The sequence below is a fragment of the Phalaenopsis equestris genome, unplaced genomic scaffold (assembly GCF_001263595.1).
Source record: "Phalaenopsis equestris unplaced genomic scaffold, ASM126359v1 Scaffold000088, whole genome shotgun sequence".
Taxonomy (NCBI): Eukaryota; Viridiplantae; Streptophyta; class Magnoliopsida; order Asparagales; family Orchidaceae; genus Phalaenopsis; species Phalaenopsis equestris.
Window position 1 is genome coordinate 864,362 of NW_018164530.1, and position 23,271 is coordinate 887,632.

At 37.8% G+C, this 23,271-nt stretch overlaps 1 protein-coding gene across 2 annotated transcripts in view; it reads left to right on the forward strand.

Moving 5' to 3' along the window:
* LOC110019969 (gamma-tubulin complex component 4) overlaps positions 1-23,271 on the forward strand; it is an 85,635-nt gene that overhangs the window by 16,120 nt on the left and 46,244 nt on the right. For both annotated transcript variants that reach the window (XM_020717885.1, XM_020717884.1), the window contains exons 3-5: positions 2,414-2,550; positions 9,241-9,339; positions 17,273-17,393. In XM_020717885.1, coding sequence (XP_020573544.1) covers positions 2,414-2,550; positions 9,241-9,339; positions 17,273-17,393 — 357 coding nt within the window. The remainder of the gene's footprint in view (positions 1-2,413; positions 2,551-9,240; positions 9,340-17,272; positions 17,394-23,271) is intronic.

Below are 23,271 nucleotides of genomic sequence, written 5' to 3' on the forward strand. Positions count from 1 at the left end.
ACTTGGAGGGAGAGTAATTTAGCACTATCGTGTAAAATAGAGTATTCACTGCAGCGCTGAGGCCAATGTAACTCTTCAGAATGCAAAAAACTGTGCCTCTACAAAAAGGGAAGTTTCTCATGTTTGTGACGAGGACGCCACTACCCAACCATGTACTACTATTTGTAGCAATACATAAAGCTATCCATAACACCCCGAAAGGCACGAAGTCGATGGCGCTACTAACGACAAGCCATAAGACGCCATATTCGATGAAGCAGGAAGCGACACCTATAAGGAGGAAAAACCAAGGCGGAAGCCAGTTGCAAACGATGCCCGGGAACATGCCAAAGTTTTTGCTAATGTTGTTGGCGACGCTGAGCAAGGTGAGTTGCTGTTGATTATAACCAAGCATGGCTTTGAGCACAGACGAATATAGCGAGAAGCTGTAGCCAGTGCCAGAGGCAATTTGGACCGAGGCAGTAGCTCCCAAGCCGACCCACGGAGGGAGGCTGTCAGACTTCACAACCGACATGTACCCAAAGCAAAGTTTCTAAAAAACACAGAAAATATAATAAATAACACCCACAGAACATATCTGTACGGGAGGAAAAAAAACAATAGGAAGAAAAACTGCTGCTAAATTGCCGCTTGCTTTTAGGAGGCTGACAGAGTCGAAGCTCTCAGCTCTAGAAGGGCCAGCCGATAGACCAAGCTTGTAGGGGGAGGAAGTTTTCACCAGTAAAACTAAAAATGAGGAGGCGAGGGCAGGGTCTGCATCATGATAGGGAATAGGAAGTTTCCAGTGACAGAAGACTCTAGGGTTTCTTTCAAGCTCTGATACCCTGTTAAAATTCTGAATAATGCGAAATACTTTTATTGATATGAAAGGGGGTATAAATAACCCTTAAATGAATCATAGAATAGGAAATACAATAAAAAGAAATAACATGAAAGGAAAGATATAGCACCTAATATTTCCAATTAATCAATCATTACTAATTATTTGAAGATAAATGAAACAACATAAAATAAGAAAACCTAAAATAGGAAAAGAAATAAAGTTATATTATGAAATAAATCTAATCCTTGTAACTTCTAACATGAATAAATTATTTCATAATATAACTTCTAACATTAATATCATACCCTCCAAAATTATATAATTTTTCCCAATTTTGTTTCTACTAATTCTAGGCCTATATTTTAAACATTTCTTCCATTGTTCTAATTTTTCATTCATTTATAGATATCTCATTTATTAAAATTATATTATATGCAAAAAGCATGCACCAAGGCACCTTGTTCTAAATGCTCTTTTTAAACGTCTCTATATTCAATGCCAAAAATATTGTGCAATACTTGATCTTAATGTAAGCTTATAGAAATTAATCACTTTTGGGTCGTTCCACATTAATAATAAACATATTTTTTGACACTCTCTACCTTAAAACGTCCAAATAAATTCTTGGTGTACTTGATCCCTATGCCTTCTCAAGAGTAATGAAAATCATATGAAGATAATTTCTTTGTTATTTATACTTCTTCCTTAATTGTATTAACACATGAGTCACTTTAATAATAAATCTTTCTGGCACGAATCAAAATAATTTTTTTAAAATTAAATTATTTTTTTAAGTATACTCTACTTTAGTTTCTACCATAGCTTTCATTGTATGACCTCATAAATTTGATTGTCTATATTTAGCATCATCTTGAACTTTGTCATTACTCTTAAATATTTTTCCCAAAATGCTTATTGTCCAATAATTTGCCATCCTTTTAGTGTACAATTCTATTGACAAGTTCCATTAATCAAATCACATTAATATCCCCCTTAACTATCCAAAACTCAATATTTATCTCATATGGTTTACTGTTTTAATTTTTTTTATCTAATTAGGTCATTTTAAATTGATTCTAACTTTATTTGTTAGTTTCGGACTACTGTTTTCGTTAGTAACCATTTCGCTTTATTAGTACATGATCATTGCATATCTGCATGTTCTCAGACAATGCCAACCTATGTTTAGCACCATAACATTGATCAGTATTATCGAAACAGTTTCTTTTGCCATAATCAGTTTCGTCCATGATCTTTTCATATCTTCATCTTAACATTAATGTGGCATAGCCTCCATAATTCTATGCTTATTACCTCTAAATCATTTCTTATAGCCACAAATGTGTATTTAATCCAGGTGATCCACCTGAACGCTAGATAACTTGTAATTGATATATGCTTGACTGCAGTTTGGAATCCATAATTAATATGGATGATAAAATTTAATGTTGATCCGTGGTTTGTTTTCAATAATAAATAATAATACAATCACTCTAATTAATTTCTTATAGCAATAAATTTGATTTTTTTTTTGAAAGACATTGTTTGCATCTTCCTTTTGCTGCTATCTAACAAACAATGTCTCCTTAGTATGCCGTGCTTATGCCACCAATCTACGAGCTTATAGCAGAAATTGAAAGAGAAGATATCAGAGGAGGACAACTTCTAAACCTTTTACGTAAAAGATGCCATTGTGGAGTACCTGAGCTGCAAGCTTGCATCCAAAGGTAGTGTATTTCATTTTGGTTCATATTTTATTTCTTTTTTTTTGCCAAGTGTTATTTTCAGATATTTTTTTTTACTTTTTAGTGCTTGAATTATTTTTCAAGTCCCTCTTGCTCTTAATGGATATTGTTAGAAGAGAGAAAATTCATGCGCATCATTGGAAAGTAGGTTTCTATGTGAAGAATGTTGTAGAAAATCGTAGCTTCTCTTTTCTCATTCATCAAATTACAACTCTTCTCCTTATATAATAAGGAGCAAATAGGGCAAATAATTACAACCGTTACAACTTACTAAAAATAAAATAACTCAAGAAGAGAAAAAATATGACATAATAAAAAAAGAATAAAAGATAATAACACTAACATAGGAAACTCAGAATTCCACACTTCTCAAGTTGAGTAATGATGTTATAAAGGCCCAACTTAGTATTCAAATTAGTGAAGCTACCTGGAGGTAGAGATTTAATGAAAACATCAACGACTTGAATATGAATCGGAATACAGTTAAATGAATAATACCTCTATTGACCACCTTTTCATAGATAAAATGTCTATCAATCTCAATGAACTTAGTCCTATAATGATGCACTAAATTCATTGTGATACTATTAGCGGGTTTATCACAAAACATGTCTATGGAATTGACCAGTATCCTAACTCACTTGGTAAACTTTTGATCCACTTTCCTTCACAAATTCCCAAGAAATTGCCCGATACTCAAATTCTACATTGCCTCTAGAGACCACTACTTGCTTCTTACGCCTTTAGGTAACAAGATTTCCCAGACATAGGAACAATACCCAAAAGTGGACCTTCTATCGGCGAGTTCTCCTACCCAACTAGAAGCAGTGTAAATTTCTATCTCTATGTTATCTGATTTCTTAAATGGTAAACTTTTGGTAGGGTTCTTAAGAAATTTTAGTATCCTTTAAATCATCTTTAAAGTTTCTTCATTCGGACTATTCATATGTTAACTCAAAATGCCAACAGAATAAGCGATATTATGTCTAGTGTGTGACAAGTGGATAAACTTACCTATTAATCTTTGACATCTAACTTTTTCCATTGGTGTTTTTTCTCTCATGAATGTTATTTTTTGTTGAAAATCGTAGGAGTTTCAACAGGTTTTCATCCCAATATTCCCATTTCTTTTAGTACGTCTAGGACGTATGTTCTTTGGAATAGCACAATAACCATCTTGAACCTGACTACATCTATGCCTAAAAAGTATCCCATCGCTCCTAGATATTTTACTTCTAAAATAGTGGCGATGACCTCCTTGCTTTTCCCAATCTTCTTTTCATCATCACCTGTCAAGATCATATCATCTACATAGAAAATGAGCACAGCAGTGAGAGTAGTCAGCAGATACATGAGCAATATAGATAGACATCATTGAGAGGTGGTAAAATAGATTCTCAGGTATTTGAGAGAAACAATCAACATGATACTTTGTTATGGAATTGCAGGGATCGGTCTACAAGGATTCATAAATTCAGATCTAACGTGAGATGTGGATAGTAAGAAAAGTACGACAGGGTATGTCTTAACATTGAGGAATACAACAGTCACCTGGGTCTCCAGGTTGCAAATGTTTGTTGCACTTTCAACTATGGAGGTCGAATATATTACTATCATTGAGGCTAACAAGGAGATGATTTAACTACAAAATTTCATGGTAGAATTGGGCAAGGAGCAGGGAATTAGAAATCTCTATAGTGACAGTTTGAGTGCGATTCATCTTGTTAAGCACATTGCTTTCATGTCAGGATGAAACACATCCAGCTCATGTATCATTTCATTTGATCTCTTCTAGAAAATGGGTAGTTATTTTTGAAAAAGATACGTACAACTTAAAATTCCGTGGATATGTTGACGAAGGTGGTGACTGTTGAGAAACTGAAGCTGTGTTTGACTTCAGTTCAGTTTCATGATGATTGAGACCGTGGATGAACCACACCATGGTACTTGATCACAGTGACTATGAAGGCGATTCAGATTGAGGTGCAGGTACAGAGGACTGAGATGCTCTCAGTCTCTAAGTGGGGGAGATTGTTAGTTGTGGAGTCTGATTGAAACACCCATGAGCAACAGGTAGGTTGACTTTTTCGCAGGCAGTGCTCCCAGAGACAAGACGCTGAGCTATGGGCACTCAAGCGCCCATTGGGTGTTATCAAACCGAGCAGGTGGAAATTCCGTGCCCATTCTGGGCGCTTAGGCGCCTAATGCATGCGCTTAGGTGCTCACTTTTGGCGCTAGGGCGCTAGCTACTCGAGAGCTCGACGCTTAGGCGCTCGGAACAATTAGTGATGAGATTACAATTTTAATCCCGATTTAAAGCTTTTTTATTGAGTTTTGCTGTTTCTTTCTTCTGTATTATTTGACAAGCATATCAGAGCATGTGAAGAGTGTCGAAGAGGTGAATTTCGATGATTTGGTGTAATTTTTGCGTTAGATTTAAGAGGGGAGATTTTTGGTGCAAGTCTTATAAGTTTCTTCGTGTGAGTGTGAAAAAGAAACTTATGTGATTTAATTGTAAATTTTTCTGAATTACACAATGAAATTTGTCGTGGTGTGGCTTCGTGATTTTTTTTTTGTTTTTGGATTTTTTCACATAAAATTTGTGTTTTTCTGGTTGCTTTGATTGTGCTTTCTTAAATTTTTGTTCCAGTTTTCTCGAAATTTTGTGATCCTATTCCACGACAAAATTAAAAGGAGACTCTTTCGGAGTAGCTTCATTAACACGCTTCGCTCCCAAGTTGCACGTGGGACGCCTCGCTCATTCATTGCTCGGGTTTTCATTCTGTAGGTTTTTTGTTTCCAACACTTGTTCTTTGTTTGATCAAGTTTCTTGCAATTTTCACACAAGATACAATTAACCTCCGAAGTGGAACTCGACATCTTTGTACCGTACTTGGGCATAAACTCTTTGTATATTGGGCTGTAGTTTTTTACATGAAGGGAGTTGGTTGCTGCTAGTTGTTTATAATAAGGAAAGAAGACAAACATAAAATTTTGTGTATTTAGGGCTATAACTTGTCACAAGAGATGATTAACCTCGTTGTAGGAAGAAATGTTCGACGAGTGGCTGTTATAGAAGAGGATTTCACTAGAAAGTGAAATTATTTGTTGACGACACATGATTTTCAGTGTATAAAAAAACTGTCTGTCGCCGACACAGGATTTCATTATAGTGGGAAACTCTTTGTTGCTAACTCAGGTTTTTGCTAGACAGAAACTATCAGTCGCATAGGATTTCCACTAGAGAGTGGTTATTACATAAATGGAGTCAGCTCTTGCTACTATGACAATGGAGGTCGATACCTTCATAGGGGTCCGACAGTTGCTGCTCTATGCCGGCGACAGAATTCCACTAAAGAGTGGCTATTGAAAAAGAGGAGTTAGCTGTTGCTGTTATGACAGGAGAGCAGTCCGACGGTTGCTGAGAGATGCGGCAGCTGTTGCTACTGCGACAAGAGAGGGGTTAGGCGGCAACAAAGCAAACAACAGCGGGCCTGCAAGGAGAATACAATGGAGGTCCTACAACTGGGATTTCCAATTATAGTGGAGAGCTGGAGAGGGCCTGTAGGCATGCTGCAGGGATTCTAGTAGTTTTTCGGAGAAATTCCGGTGACTGGAATGAGTACATGCGGTTGTTAGTTGTTGCAAGATGCAAGGAGTTGGCCGTGGAAGAGAACTTAGGAGGATTTTGATGGAGAATTGCCTCTAGCAAGGAGGATTTCTGGTACTGAGAGAATTTTGACTGCAAAGATGATCAGAGGAGGGCCTATGGGAAAAGTATCGGCTGCAGGAAAGAGAAGATGAGGGCCTGCAAACCGTTTGAGGAGATTCTGACGACTGTTGGACGGGTACCGACGGTAGGAGGAAGCTAGGGTTTGATTCAATGCTTCATACAAAAATCACACGATTCAGAGATGAACGATAGATGACACGAGCCAAACAATGCAGACGATGTCAATTCAAAGAAGGCAAAGGAGCGGTGTAGTTAGATGATGCTACACGACTCACAAAGCCGAACATCAAAGATGACGTGATGGAATAGGAGGAAGCTTCGAATTGTGCAGCTAGATAGAGTCGAAGTTAGATTCATACGAAACAAACGAGCAATCTCGGCGAGTGATTTAAATGACGAGACGAACGAACGATTCAAACAATCTTGCAATAAATGATGTTGATCCAACCGAAGCATTCGATAATACCGATCAACACAGACTAAGGAAGGATGCAGTCTAGTAATCCAGTCGAAGTTGGTCGATGGAAGATGCCCTAATCCGGTCGAAATCAAACTTGAAGTTCTGATATCGTGAAGAAGTTGGAGAAAATTGTATTTATTTCTCAATCTTTAAATTATAACTCTTATATAATAAGGAACGAATATGTAAACTTAATTATAGCCGTTACAATCTATGAAAAATAAAAATAACTCAAGAAGGAAAGAAATATGACATAATAAAAACAAAATAAAAGAGATTAAAACTAAAATAAAAAACCCAGAATTCCACACTCCGTATAGGCATGTAAGACAAGTATTGAAGGAAGAAAATAATGAGGTGAATACCATCACTTACGCGAATGTAAATTATGGTAAAAATGTATCTTCTTAAAAGAACACAAAAGAAAAGAAATAATTTTTTCTTGTTCTGCAAAAAAATTGATATAATATAATATATAGCTATATGATGAAATTTGAGATTACTTAGAGCTATGTTAATAAATACATATTCTAAAAGCTAGTTTTGGATTAGCTTCTTTGGCATAAATTTGTGGGATTCGGATTTTTTTCTTGTCATGAATTTGTGGGATTCATGTTTTCTTATTTGGCATTATTCTAGGGGTTTCAATAATAAAATTTGTAGCATAAACTAGGGGTGTAAATGAGCTAAGCCATCTCGAGTTACTACGAACTCGAGCTCTAATTTGATTTTTCGGTTAAACACTTAGCTCAAACGCGAGCTTCAGTCAAGCTCAAACTATGAGCTCAAGCTCAGTATATCTGTTTTCTCTCAAGCTCGAGCTTGGCTTGAGTGGAAATTAGGGAGAATACATTAATGAGGCCATTAGAGTAGCATGTGAGTATGCTATAGAAAGCGTTGATGAGGGCCTAAATAGCACAGGAACTTGGGCATCGACGTCGTGGGAGCTTGCTGGAAAAGGCATTAATGAGACCAACTGGATAGCGTGGGAGCTCATGGGAGGTTGGACGGTGTTGCATGAAGAAGAAGAAGCTTGTGGGAGGTTGTATGGCGAAGCTTTTGGTAGTTTGTATGGTAAAGAAGAAGATTGCTTCATGAATTTATTTATTTTGTTTTTCCCAAGGCTTGTATCCACACTCTAATGGAGGAAAGATAGTTAATTTTGTAATGATTTAGGGATATAAGGTATAAAAGGCGTAAGTTCTCAAATGATATAAAATGATATATAAGGTATAAAAGGCATTAGGTTGACTCTTTAGTATTTTTTTTCGAATGAGAAACTAGAAAGCCCTCATTTCTTCAATTTAGGTTTTTTTCATTCTTTATTAAAGTACTTATTAGATTGTTTATGGCATAGCATATTAATATTATTTATCTCGATGGGGAAGGTTTTTTGGAAAGATGAAAGGTTGGCAATGTATATAAATTGGCCAATGGATGTTGGGTGATTTTTTGCCTCACCCTCCTTTCCCCCTTTCTAAAAGTAATTTGATGACTTAGATTATGACAGGTTTAAAATTCATTATTAAAGTTCGTACTTTCGCTACATGGTGATTGATCTTATTTATATTCGAGTGGTTGAGCTCGCTTTGATTTAGTATTGGAACTTTTTTTTCCTCGATTATACTTATAATATGGTTTAGATTCATTAGTTAAGGTTTTATCATTAATTTTTTTTTTCAAAATTGTATATTTAATACAAATTAGTAATTAGTTATCTTTTTGAATTGTTCATCCATTTTTATCAACTCTATTTAAACATCTAGATTAAATCTAAGAATTATTCATAAGTTTTTTTTATTTAATAATATTAATATTAATGCCTCTTTAATTAAATAATATTTTTTGGGGACTATAGACCTTTATAGGGAAATGTGGGAATAATCCCAGTTAATGGCAAATCTGTTCTTTTTTACTAGGTTTCTATTGTTCACTTGACTTATTTGTATCACGAGTTTCTTAAAGCTTAGGTTTAATTTTCCTGCTTTAAGAGCTCTGAATTAATTCACTTCAGAGAAGTTTCTCTTGCTTATCTATTTTCATTTTTTGTTTTCCATTAATTTTTGCTGATAATGAATAATATTGCACACATTAAATTTGCTTGTAACATAGTCAATCTTCATTTTACTAATGACAAGCCCTTTTATCTTTCATGCATTTTCTTTTTGCCTAAGTCTCAGCTCACAACATAATTCATCTTTAAATAATTGGTCGACACTAATTTATGATGTTTCCTTTGCGTATTTTTAGTGAAAGTGTGAACTAATATGTTGACAACAATTATTTCTATCATCCAACTGTGTTGCTTTTTATATCTCAACTTCCATAACTGAGATGGGGAGGCACCACTTACGCATATGGCTATGTTTAGTTTAAGCTCCTAAGACATAATTTTCATCTTTTTATTGGCTCATGGCTAGTTTTCGTATGCATCCTTTTATGTTGTTGAGTACAGATATTTTAATCTTCTATCATTTAGGCTGCTTTGGCATGGGCATCAAATTTTGTATAACCAACTAGCATCTTGGATGGTTTATGGAATTCTTCAAGATCCGCATGGGGAGTTTTTCATTCGAAGGTATCTATTCTTTTGGTTTCTTCTTTTAATCTCAGTATGCATCTCTGCAGTTAACTTGGCATGTGGAATTACTTTACAATCATCAATTTTATAGTTTAGAGAAATTATATTGTGAAGCATTTCTATTTTGTCTTTATATTTTTTGCAACATTGAATGGGGTTGATATATGTTGGTGCCTTCAGGTCATATCAAAAACATTGGATGTAAAGCATGAAAATTGTCGACTGGTAGGACTAGTCATTGACAAATCAGCAAGAGTATATAATAAGGAAAGAAGACCAACATAGATATATAATTTGATGTTTAGTGATAGGAAAGAGACGAAATTTTGCTAAGATCAGGGCAAATAAAATATTTTACTTCATGATCACAAAACAACATAATTCAAATACATAAAAAATAAACACCTATAATTTGAGATGTAGGCTATCTCTTCTAAATGCTAACCCTAATATTCAAGATAAAATCACATACCGTGATACTAGTCTTAACTCGGATCGCTACAAAATCAAACTATTATTGCTGAAATTAAAAATGTTACAACAAAGACTCTTTAAAACAAAAAATAAATAACCGAAAACACTGACAACACCCTAGGGTGAGGACGAGAGTGGTGGATGCCGGTTGAATTACCCAGTGAATGGTTGTATGGGGCTTGCGGCAACAATGGAGTGTTGGTGTGGGTTGCGGCAGTAGTAGAAGTGCTAGGACAACAAGTTGGATGGCTGAATGGGACTTGTGATGTCGGCAGAGGTGGTTGGAGGGGGTTGCGGCAGTGGCAAGTGATGTTGGAAGGGTTGGAGGCAACAACAGGTGGCATGGAAGGGTTGGCGACAACAGTAGAATGTGGTGGGATTGCTTGGTCGGCAGCAAAAATTGGAAGTAGGCGGCTGTGCAACAACAAAAATAGGAAGTAGGGGGGGCATAAAGAAGATGGAAACACGCAGGGCAGGTTGTGGAGGAGGGGAAAGTCGAGGATAATCGCTACCTTGAAGCGGGATACAGCTAAAGCACCACATATACTTTGGATAAAACCCTAGCATGAGAAAAGAGGGGACGTCGATGACTGTTCTGACAAAAAATTCAGCAAAAACCAACTCTAAACAAAGGAAAAAGCTATATTTATAAAAATAGGCTGCTAGGAGCACTTGTTTGGCAACCCTAACCCAAATTACTGGGCTGACCACCCCTTGGCCCTCCATGAACCGGTCAATCCTTCCAAGCCGGGTTGGCCTCGGTTCAGTAACCCCGCATCAGTCTGTCAGGGTTAGGGAAACTTTGATCTCATTCTTCGAGGCTTCTGACTACCTGTTGATGTTGAAGGGGTTGTTGTAAGCTCTTGGGGTTAACAAACCTAATGCCGTCCGAGAAGCACTTGGATCCCACTGGCGACTGCATTTGTCCCCCAAATTATCTTAGGATTTTTCCCTACTTACGAGCATACATCCATATCGATCCATTCTTCTGGGGGTCCATTACTGAGCCGTGCTGAGTCTGCTTGTGCGTATACTGCCGAATCGTCTCAAAGTAATCCAAGGTTAGCTTAACCTGATCTAGAGTGACGGTAACTTGAGCCTTCCCAAATAGTGGTGGCCATGGCGGTAAGTTATCAATCAAGATGCCCTTAAATACTCTTTCTTTTGACTATCTCATCTCTGTAATCGGTGTCTCAGTTTTATCATCCTCCATTGTTACCAAAATTGGTCCCACCGTCGTTGCTCTGCTGGTAAGAGCACCTGTAATCTCAAGCTTTGCAAAAGGAAGAAAGACAATGCTTCCCCTCCTTCGTGAACGATTAGGTGTTTTGAATCGGTCGCGCTGAATCCTATGGTCAAATTGACACAGTTTCCCCAATAAAAGATGACATGCATTCATGGGCACAATGTCGCACCCCACCTGATCCTGCAACTGATTTCTAATTGAAAACTCCACCATGCACCTCCGGTTATTGTTGACTCTGTTTTCGGTTAACCACGTCAGAGAATACGGCTAGGCATGCCTCTGAGCTATGAGAGCCAATTTCTCCACCGTCCTCGTAGATGCCATGTTCGTGCTACTCGCTTGATCGAATTGTGTATTTTATTGTGCTAGGAGACTGCATACTTTTCTGTTCACAGTGCAATGGGTGTAGAACATGTTGTGGCAAAGCCACTGCGGATCTCTCGTATCCTCAGTTTGCTGGACTCGTAGAACCATGAGCATCTCGCCCTCATCAGGTGGAAGTTGACACACCTTAACAAGTTCCTCAGTTGTCTCCTCGTCGTTAGTTTTCTCCACTTCTCCTTGCTCAGTAAAATACACAATTCGATTCACCGGGCAACTGGAGGCGATGTGCTCAAATTCATGACATCTGAAGTATCTTCAGGCGGGTATTATAGTAGGCGTGCTACCCTTCTTAGGTTTCTTCTCATTGGGTGTGATTCTGCCCTATCCAAACCAGTTTTCTCAATTTCCTAAGGCGTGCTCTTGCTGCAATCTCTAACTACGGGTGGCTGCCTAATTAGTGGTGGTTGTCTGCTCTTTTGTTTTTGCTTCTTCACTTTCAGAGCTAAGATCTGGATATCGTCTAGTGTCAATAGTGCTACAACTGCACTATGTTGCTGATAGTGGGGTTCAAACCACTCATATATCGGGCAATGAAATCTTCATTTGGCTCAACCAACTCACACTTATTCTGCAACTAGTCAAACTCTATTGCAAACTCCTTTGATAGGTCTCTATGATGTAGGTGGCGGTCTCAGAAACATATCCTGACGATAATGATGATGTAGGTATTTTCTTTTCATCGCCTTCCTCATCTTGTCTTACTTGATAATCTTATTGCCATCTTCTCTCTTCCTTTGCTTCTGCAAGTTTTTCCACCATAGACGCGCTTCTAAATTTGATCGTCGCTAGTTTTAGTCTTTTATCTTCTCAAATTTCAGAGCTAAGATCTGTATATCGTCTAGTGTCAATAGAGCTACAATTGCACTATGTTGCTGATAGTGGGGTTCAAAACACTCATATATCGGGCAATGAAATCTTCATTTAGCTCAACCAACTTACACTTATTCTGCAACTAGTCAAACTCTATTGCTAACTCCTGTGATAGGTCTCTATGATGTAGGTGGCGGTCTCAGAAACATATCCTGACGATAATGAGGATGTATGTATTTTCCTTACACCGCCTTCCTTATCTTCTCTTACTTGATAATCTTGTTGCCATCTTTTCTCTTCCTCTGCTTCTGCAAGTTTTTCGACCACAAATGCGCTCCTAAATTTGATTGTCGCTAGTTTTAGCCTTTTATCTTTGGACACATTTGTACTCGAAGATTCTCTTAACTGACTGCAGCTATTCAATGAAGTCGTCAGGATCCATACCTTCATCGAACTCTATTAGATCCATCTTTATTCTGGCGCACCAGTGTCCTCCATATGTGGTATTCTCTGATATTGGATTTCAAAGCATCATGACCTATTTTCTTCATCACTGAAATTCTCCTTATGGTAGGGGTTGAAATTCTTGTCTCTTTGTCCCTTTCGACTTTCCCTATCACGATCAAGGGTAATTCCCCTTTAATTTTCATCTTCAATATCCACAAGCTTTTGCTGAAGTCGGTGGATCTTTAGCTGTTTCTCTTCCCGATTAGGCTCGAGCATGTATCTCTTTGGTGACATAGCTAGGGTTTAGAGTTGAGAGGTGAATGTTGGGGAAAATTAGGGTTAGGTCAAAGTTTTGCTATGGTTTGAGAATAGGAAAGAAAATTTTTGGTGGAGGTGGTTTGGGTAGGGGCGAATGTTAGGAAATCTTAGGATAGGACTAGGGTTAGGCTAGCCAGATACCAAATAATACTTGAGTTAACCCATATCACAATATAATCAAGGTATTGTTGTTGAAATTCAAAAGATTATAGTGAAGGCTCTTAAAAATTGAAAATTAATGACGAAAAAACACAAATAACATCCTAAGGTGAGGACGAGAGTGGTGGACATTGGCTGGACTGTCGCGGAATTGTTGGATGGGGCTTGCGGCAACAGTGGGAGTGCTGGTGTGGGTCGCTGCAGAAGTAGAAGTGCTGGGACGACAATTGGATGGCTGAATGGGACTTGTGATGGTAGCAGAGGGGGCTGTGGTAGTGGTAGGTGATGTTGGGATGGAGACAACAGCCGAGGTGGGGGGGGGGGGGGGGGGGGCGCACAGAAGATGGCAACACGTTAGGGAAGTTGTCGAGTATAATCACCACCTCATAGCATGACACAATCGAAGAACCACTTGTACTCGATACAGCCCAAGAAAGGAAAAAAGGAGACTCTGACGGCCATCCAGACAAAATACTCAACAAAAACTAATCTTAAACAAAGGAAACAATACTTATAATAATAGATAGCTAGGTGTACTTGGTCGACAACCCTAACCCAAATAACTGGGCCTGCCGGCCCCCCCGCTTCCCTTTCTGAATCGGGCAAACCTTTCCAACCGGGTCGGCCCTGGTTCAGTAGCCATCCCCTAACCTTAAACATATTAGCTCTATTTATATCTCATAATAATAACTAACAAACGACTAAATTGCCCTTTTAGTCTTAAACATAGCACAAGGCTTTAAACTATTTTGGCGGGCTCGGTGTCGACTTAGTGAAGCATGAGACAGGCGGTGCTGTAGGCGCTGGTTCAACAATTAACTGTTTTTTCATTTTTTTTCCAGTAGTCTAATTTGTTTGATGCTACTGCGTATTGTTTACGCTATGGTCTCATATTATATGTGAGTGTTACAGTTTTCATTAATGTAGTTTTAGTTACACTGCTTTTTTTTGCAGCAATGTATTCTGTCAGGCTGAATTGGTTGTTACGAATGTTGCATAATTTTAGTTGTACTAAAAAAAGAATATCTGCCATCCAAATTCAATGAAGAGTCGTAATGTTGTGCATTTTCCCACCATAATTTAGCCTTATTTAAAGTTGCTCAACTTAGCTTAATTTTGGTGCGATTTCGGAGCTAGGTATTCCCCGAATAAAATAAGAAAATTTCTTTGTGCCAAATGCTGCACAACTTTTTTTAAGACCCTGTTTTGCAATTCGTTTTAGCTTCTTTAGTTTTAAAAAAGCATGCATATAATAATTTTGAGTTGTGCTGAAGATATATGCTGGAAAACATTATGCTAGAGTAGCACTTTCATTGCTTCATGACTATGAGCTTATATAGCAAGTTCATCATTTTGCTAATTTTATATAGGAATGAAAATCAGAGATAATCACCACCTCGGAGCATGACATAGCTGGAGAATCACTTATCTTCGATGTAGCTCTGGCAAGAGAAAAGAGGAGAAGTCGACAACTGTCCTCACAAAAAAACTCAACAAAAACTAACCTTAAACAATGGATAAGCAATATTTATAATAATAGATAGCTTGGTGCACTTGGGCGGAAACCCTAACCCAAATAATTGGGCCGGCTGGCCCCCTTGCTTCCCTTTTTGAACCGGTCCAGCCTTCCCAACTGGGTTAGCTCTGGTTTAGTAGCCTCGTGTCACAGCCTCTAACCCTAAACATATTAGCCCTATTTATACCCCACAATAATAACTAACAAATGACTAAATTTCCCTTTTATTCTTAGGCATAACCCAAGCCTTCAAACTATTTTGGCGGGCTCGGTGTCGACATAGTGATGCATGCGGTAGGCGATGCTGTAGCGCCGTTGCAACACTTACTTTTTTGGTCATTTTGTTTTTGGAAGTCTATATTGTATGGTGCTACTTCGTACTGTTTACGCTATGGTCTAATATTATTTGTGAACATTACAATTTTCATTAATATTGTTTTAGTTACACTGCCACTTATGCTGCAATGTACTGCTGTCAGACTTAATCGGCTATCACAAAAGTTGCATCTTTTTAGTTGTACTGAAAAAATAATATCTGCCATCCAAATTCAATGAAGAGTCGTAATGCTGTGCATTTTTTCCCCATAATTTAGCCTTATTCAAATTTGCTCAACTCAGCTTAATTTTTGTGTGATTTCGCAGCTAGGTATTTGCACAATAAGATAAGAAAATTTCTGTGCCAAATGCCGCACAACCTATTTTAAGACCCTGTTTTGGAATGTGTTTTAGCTTCTTTAATTTTAAAAAATCATGCATATAATAATTTTGAGTTATGCTGAAGATATATGCTGGAAAACATTATGCTACACTAGCACTTTAATTGCTTCATGACTATGAGCTTATATAGCAAATTCATGATTCTGCTAAGTTTATATAGGAATGTTTGATTTGCCCAAACCAAAGAAAGGAGCAAAACTTGACTCCATTTTAAAATCCAATCCAAGCAAGACTGCTTTTGAGATAACATTCATAAAACTTCCATAATCGCTGAGTAATTAGTATTGCATGTTGCATATATTAGGAACATACCAGTGCATTTTCAATCCTTAGAAGTGGCTGAGAATATTCATAACATTCAATTGTGTTGAACTTTCATAAAAAAAATAAACATCCTTATCAATCAAGGCTTTTCATCAATCATATCCTCAAACTCACCTTCTTTTGGCTTGTTGAGATCTGAATTCCCTTAATTCATGAAAAGGTTTATCCAGAGAATTTCTTGATGTTGTGACCATCCTGGTGACGCCATAAGCAAATGGTCGTTAAAGTATTTTTTTTAAAATTTTTTTATTTGGTTATTTAAAGCTTGGAAACCAAGCCTCGGCCATTTGATCATGTTAGTGTAGGGTCTATATGCTGAAGTATAGTATTTCTAAATTGACTGGAAGTGTTCAACCACCGGCTGTAACTAGCTGTGATGAAAATGTATGGTGCGAGATTGCAATTTTTCGCAAACTCAGAAGCCTTGTTTTTATTGGAGGTAAGGGTGCTTGTCTTTATGTATTTAGGGCTATCAGAATTACAGTGAGGTGTAGATGTGGCTCTGTTAGCAAGTTATTGATTTCAAACTTGATAGAGAAGGGGGTGGGATGAATTTTACATGCAAAACTTGAGTTTATCTATGTACACACCTGGATCTAAAGAAAACTTGGCTTCTCAAATAATTTGCAGTCATTCAATCAATACTAATAATTCAATTACAAAGCATGATCTCTATTTATCAAAATAGGTTATAAGATAAGGATAAGTATTCAAAAGCAAATCTAATTTTATCCAATTCCAACAATTGCTCCAATTGAAACAGATCTTATAAAACAACATGGATGAGCCTAATTAAATAAGTCAACTGAAATAAATTAGAGAAATTAACCATAAATAGCTATGATACTAAAATGTTTGAAAATGGGTCTGATTTTGTTCTGTTATGAATTGCCTTGATTTTGCTGCTTTCGTTGCCCTTGTAATTTGGGCTTGTATGGGGTAATTCTTGATTCTCCTTTGTAGCCCATTAATTTGCTAAAGTCTTTATATATGCTCGTGAATTTTTTGGAGAGCTTAAATAATTTTTAAAGCTATACTTTATGACTTGGCTATAGAAAAACTTATTATGATTTGATTTTTTTATAAATTATCATTTTTTTGTCTTCTATTTTTTCTTACACTGGTAAAATTTATTTTTGGACGTCACATTTCTTTTCGGTTTAGGATATTATTTTGCTTGTATACTGTAGTCTGTGGTAAGACATTGTCTTATGCTGAGTGGTAGGAAGATATTGGATTGTTACCAAGTACATGAAATAATTTATTTGTTCTTTCTAGTTATGAATATTTCGGCGAGGGTGGGCTTGCAAAATGGTTAAATTGATACAGTAATGAACTAGGGGTCTTGGGCTGAGTCGCTGAAAATATATCTTTCTTAGGGGATTGGCTATGTAAATTAATATCTCCTCTAATCAACTTTGGTGGGAGCTTCATACATTGGATTAACCCCTTTTTAGTTGTTGATATTTGGCATTTTGCTAGATCAATTTACTAACAATGTCACTCTGAGTATGTTTTCTTGCATAATTTTGTAGGCAAGATGCTAGTGATATAGAGAGTGAATCTTCTCTTTCAGATGCCACAGAAAAGTTGAGGTACAAGTCATCTGAAAATGCAGCCCTTACTGATTGGAACATAGGATTTCATATATTTCTGGTAAACCACCTCTTCTTATTTTCATATTTCATTAGAACTTCCCAAATTTTGAGAATTTTAGTTTTAAATTATATATAATCTTATAATCTAGTTATTCTGACATTTCATCAATATTCAGCGTCTTAAACTCATGCATATATATGAGCAACATGTGTAAGTTGAGGTTCCGTTCATTTCTTTCTCTTTCAGCAATAAGCATATCCTTTTATCAATACTTGCTTGGCTTTTGTACCCTACACTGGTTTAAATTCTATCAGCATTCTTTAACACGTGTTATATTATTTTACTAATTATTCTGTACATTGGCTCACCATGCAACTGGAGTTTATAAAGAAAGTATATTGATACTCACAGCGCTTATCAGATTACCGATTTTATGTTAATCGCGTGCCAAATTGCCTGAATTACATGTCACTGATTTTGTTATCACATTACACCTACTTGCTAAGATGACTTTTGTCTTCATAAAATAATTCCATTCTAATCTTGTGTATAATAACTCATGGTGAAAGTGATAGGAATGAGACGAGTTTTCACAAGAGTTAGGGAATAAATAATATATTCTATTCCACGAGTACCAAAACAAAACAAGACAATCCCGAATACAGAATAGATAGGCCTACAATTCGAGAGGCGGGTGATTCTCTCACAAACCCGAACTCCTAAGATTTTAGATGGCAATTACATACTCCAACCCTAATCATATTAAGCCCTATTTATACCTAATAATAACTAACAAATGAGTAAATTGCCCTTTTAGCCTTGTGCCTAAAATAAGTATTCAAATTATTTGGCGGGCTCGACGTGGTGGAAAGTGTCGTAGGTGCTGGTCTAACGTTCCCGGCGCACCTCTTTTAACTCCATGGCTCCAAGAGAATTTCCACATTCACAATCAACGTAGGGGAAGTGAAGAAAAGGAAACATTATCACCAATAGCACATCTGAATTGCGATACGTGGAACACTGGATGAAGTGTCGTTGAAGGCGGAAATTTTAATTGATAAGCCACCACACCAATGTGCTCCATGTTCTCATAAGAATCAAAATAATTTGAGGATAGTTTCTCATTCCTGCGTCTTGCCAATGTCTTTTGCTGATATGGTCGAAGTTTTAGATACACCCTATCTCCCACAGTAAACTGCACATCTCTTTGATGGCTGTCAGATTGTTTCTTCATAAATTTTTGAGTCTTCAATAAATATACCTTCAGTTTTGCTAACATGTCTCTTTTAAGTATGATTCACCAGAGTCAGCTGCATAGTATTGTGTCCATAATGCACCAAATGTGGTGAATCACGACAATACGATATTTTAAAAAGAGTAGTCTAAAAAGTTGTATGATACAAAGTGTTGTTCCAATATTTTGCACGGGGTGATCATTTAGCAGAATGCTTGGGTGTTTCAGACACAAAGTAACGCAAATAGGTCTCCACAGTTTGATTAATAATTTCAGACTGTTCACCAGTCTGTGAATGGTACACTGTACTTCTCTTCAATATGGTCCATGCATTCTATACAATTCCCTCGAGAAATGGCTCAAGAAGACGCTCAAGAAGACCTTGTCTCGATCACACACTATCGATTCTGGAATCTTGTGCAGGCGATAATCTTTTTTATAAAAACATCAAATAGAAACAATCGTGTAACTAACACGGGGCTTCATGTGCCGGCTGAATCGGCCCTGGTTTGATGGCTTGCTTAAACAACCAACCCTAGTGCGCCAACCATGGGGCAGAAATTACTGCCCCTCCCCTCCTTCTTCTTACCTGTTGTTTTTCCTTCCATAGGAAGAATTCCTTTCTTATTCTAATTTCTGCCTTTTCTATCCCCTTTCCAATCCATTCCTCTCCTTTTCAATTAACTTCCTAATTCACCCCTTTCCCTTTCTATTACTTGTTTTTTTATCTACTTTCACCTATTATATATATGCTACTTTGTTTATTTACAGTTCGTTGATGATTATTTATGATTTCAGATTTCTGCCTCCGACGTTTCCCCATTCCGAGGGTTGTATCGGGCGGTGAGAAAGTGCTCCGGCTGTAACTTGTCCAAGGTGCTGTTATCTCCTTTCGTTACTGCTGCCATCTCTTCAAGGGCCTGTCTTTTCTGGCGCCAGCCCCTTTAGGGCCTGTTCTAGCGATCGCTAGCAAAAGGGGCCTGTTCTAGCGATCGCTAGCATCTCCAGGGCCTCTTTGCTGCCCCTAGCCCCTCCAGGCTCCATCCTTGCTGTTGCTAGTCCCTCCAGGACCTCTTCCTGCATCTGCATAGCCCACAACCACCTCTCCCTGCTGCTGTCCAGTCCACAACCCCCCTTTCCTGTTGCTATCCAGTCCACCGCCACTTCTAGTCCCTTCCTACGCCACAACCATCTGCTACCATCCTTCTCCCAGTAGTCCGCCCTCACTTCTACGCCTTCCAACACCACAACCACCTGTTGTTCGACACCTTCGAGCAGGCTCAGATCACTTATGCTCCCCCAGTGTCGTTGCAACCTTCTGCCGTCCACTCCTAGAACTGCTGCAGCTTCCTTTCCTTTTGGGCCCACCTCTCTTCTCTAGAGAGATATTTATGTGTTTTATGCTGTTTTCTCTTGTTTATTTACAAAGTTGTCGTTGGTACTTGCTGTCTGTATGTTTGTGTTAGTTTATGTTTAGGAATCGTCTTTTTAACTTTCGAATTCTGTAATAAAATTTGTCGTTTGGTCATGATTTGGGTTAACTCCGGTATTGGTAGGGATGACAGAGGGATAAAGTGAGCGCACTTGCTCAACCGGTTCATCACCACTAAGATGACTGTTGATCCTTCTGTCCGAGATAAACCTTCAATGAAATTCATACACCTTCTCCAATATTTTCTCCGATAATGCCAGAGGTTATGGCAACCTCCAAGCACTAACGCCATGTACTTGTGTCGCTGACACAAATCACACCTTGAGACCATGTCCATATCTTTTCTCATTCCCACAAAATACAATTATGTTGCTATCTCTGGTATATTTTGAGCACGCCCGAGTTCCCCCTTATAGCGCTGCCATGAAACTCCTGTAATAACTTTGGTATGCTTATTGAACTCTGGGTCAATACATAGCATGGGCGTCCACGAAAAAGTGAATGTTGGCCATTCAATGAATAACAGGGATAGCTATTTTCTTCATTAAAAAAACCCTACCAGATCTTGCTCAATTCCTCATATGTTCTACTTTCTTGTCTCAAGAACTCACAATCTAAAATCAAAGGAACTGACAATAGCAACAATTGAGGTTCTTCCATCCATTGTGATAAGGCATCAATGGTCTTATTCTCTAAAATCCCAGGCGACACTAAATCTCAAGGTCATACCCCGGTAGCTTAGATAATCACCTTAGATGTTCCTCAACTGGCATACACTATTCTAACTAAAATTTAAGATGCGTTGGTGCGTGAGTACTGTAAAACGCAACTTCGAAAAGGAAATCATTTCCGAATAACAAGCGCAATAGCCTAAAGCTTGCTCATAAACATGCTTGACTCTATTCCTCGCCGTCAACACTTGACTGAAATAGGCGATGGGTCATTGACACTGCATGAGAATGACTTTTAACCCATAAACTGAAGCATACGTCTTTATAATGAATGGCTTGTTGAAGTGAGGCAACACTAGCATTGGCACTCGTCCTGGTCTTTTTTAAAACTTCTTAGAAGCCTGGGTCGTTGCTTTCCCTCACTGAAAAATTATTCTTCAATTGCTCCATCAGCAACCACCAAATCGAGTTGTAACTCTTCACAAACTTCTGATAATATCTTCTAAGTTCCAAAAATCATCTCAACGTCTTCAAGATCTTAGGAAGTAGCCAATCCAGCGTAGCCACTACCTTCAATGGATCTGTTGAAATAGACCCATGTCATATGTACTCCACCTTCAATTGAGAAAACAAACACTTGTTTAAGTTAGTGTAGAGCTAGAGTTCACCGAGTACTATCAATACGTTGAATAATTAATGTGGTTTTTTGAAGTACGGTTCTACACTAGGATATCTTCAAAGAGTATTAAAACGAACTTCTGGAGAAAAGTCTGAAACACCCTTTTCATCAATGATTCATAAGTAGTTGGGGAGTTGTTGAGCCCAAATCAACCAAAACTTCCCTCATGAGTTAGAAATGCGGTTTTGTGCACATCCATCAACCACATCCGAATTTGATGATATCACTGTCGGCAGCTAAAAGGGAGGGGGAGTTAAAAAAGATTTGGTGGGTGATTTGTTCAAAAGTTGTCTCTAAGAAGCTGTCGGTCGCTGGAAGTGAAGTCCCGTCGCCCGCTTCGAAAGAACGTTTAATTTACATACATATATAATTTTAGAAAAATATGGAATCAAATTGACCTCATATTTTTTACAGTTTAAATGAAAGAGCACTCTACCACAAATCCTGTATCTATCCCGAGGAATAAACACAAGACTTGAGGATGAGACTCGATCAAATAAACTAAGAAATATATGACGTCTGTTTGGTCTGCGAAATCGTCTTATTTGCCGACAAGTTCCCCTATTTAATACAAAGAATTAAATAGGGTTTATTTTAGGCTGGGTTCGGAAAAACTTTCTATAAGGGCAAGCCCCCATAGTTAATTACATCTTAAATGACCGAAATCACCTAAGAAAACTCTCGATAAAAATCAGGAAAATACTATCTTCAAAGAAGTCAAAAGGATAAGACTTTTCAACGAAACCAGACAAGAGGTGTGAAACGGGATATGCTCGAACCTGGAACGATGTTGAGGAATCCAAATGAAGAGAAACTAGGGGAGACCACGGATCCAGAGGAGAACCTCAGTGACTTCCCAGTTTATCCTATGATTTGACTTCAGTTCAGTTTCGAGAAGAAATGTTTCGAGAAGAAATTATTAAAGTGTTTCATCCTGTCATATTTATTTAATTAGGGCTTATATTTGCACGACATTGCCACACAAATCGCCTGGAAGATATGAGGGTTTACGTCATATCAGACGACAACCTCGGAACCCTCGGAACCTAGCCTCGGAACTTAGAACGAGTTAGGTCCTAAATCATACAGCAGAGCTATACGAATGCCTAAGGAAAAGGTGGAAGATTTATGTTGCGCTAGGCAAACAACCTCGAAATCCTATGGATTGTTGTTTAATTTCTAGGAAAAAAATGATTTTGCTGGGGAAGACAAGTTTTGCTGTTGAAGATAGCCGTGCTGCCCACCGCGCTAGCTCTAAGCTCACTGACGTGACGAGTTTAAGTTTTCTAGGGTGTCCAGTTACGATGTTAAATCAAACAACTCTATGGTGAAAGTCTTCTAAACATCATATATAAAAGAAGACATGCTTAAAGATATATAAATAAAAATATGCAGTACAGGACAACAGTAGGATGCATGTAGAACAATAGCAGGTGGAAACTTGAGTGGTGTAATATGTTGTACAGAAAGAACAGTAGCAGGTAGACACAAAACAAGTATAACATGCTGTAACATGCTGTACAGTACGGTAGCAGACAGAAACAAGAAAATTAAGTGTTGTAAAATGTAAATCAAACCTATACGCCCGTGAGATCCGCTGTTTCTTAAGTATAGCAAGTCTAAATGCATCGCAAAAAACGAAGTCTGAAAGAAATTTCGTCCAGGAAATCCGAAAAAAAGTGTAACAATGACTCATGACAGAAAACTCGAGAAAAGCGACTCAAGCAAAAAAGAAGAAACTCAAGTAAAAAAGAAGAAAAAGAATCTTAAAAAATCTTAGAGAAATCCTGAAAGAAAAGAAAAGTAACACGAGTGCTCTGTCTCAAAGCTTCAATTAAAAAAAAAAGGTTCGGGTGAGGAGGACCGCAAGCACTCGTATGGGGCTAGGCTCAGCTATGTATTTATACTCGAGGGTCCAC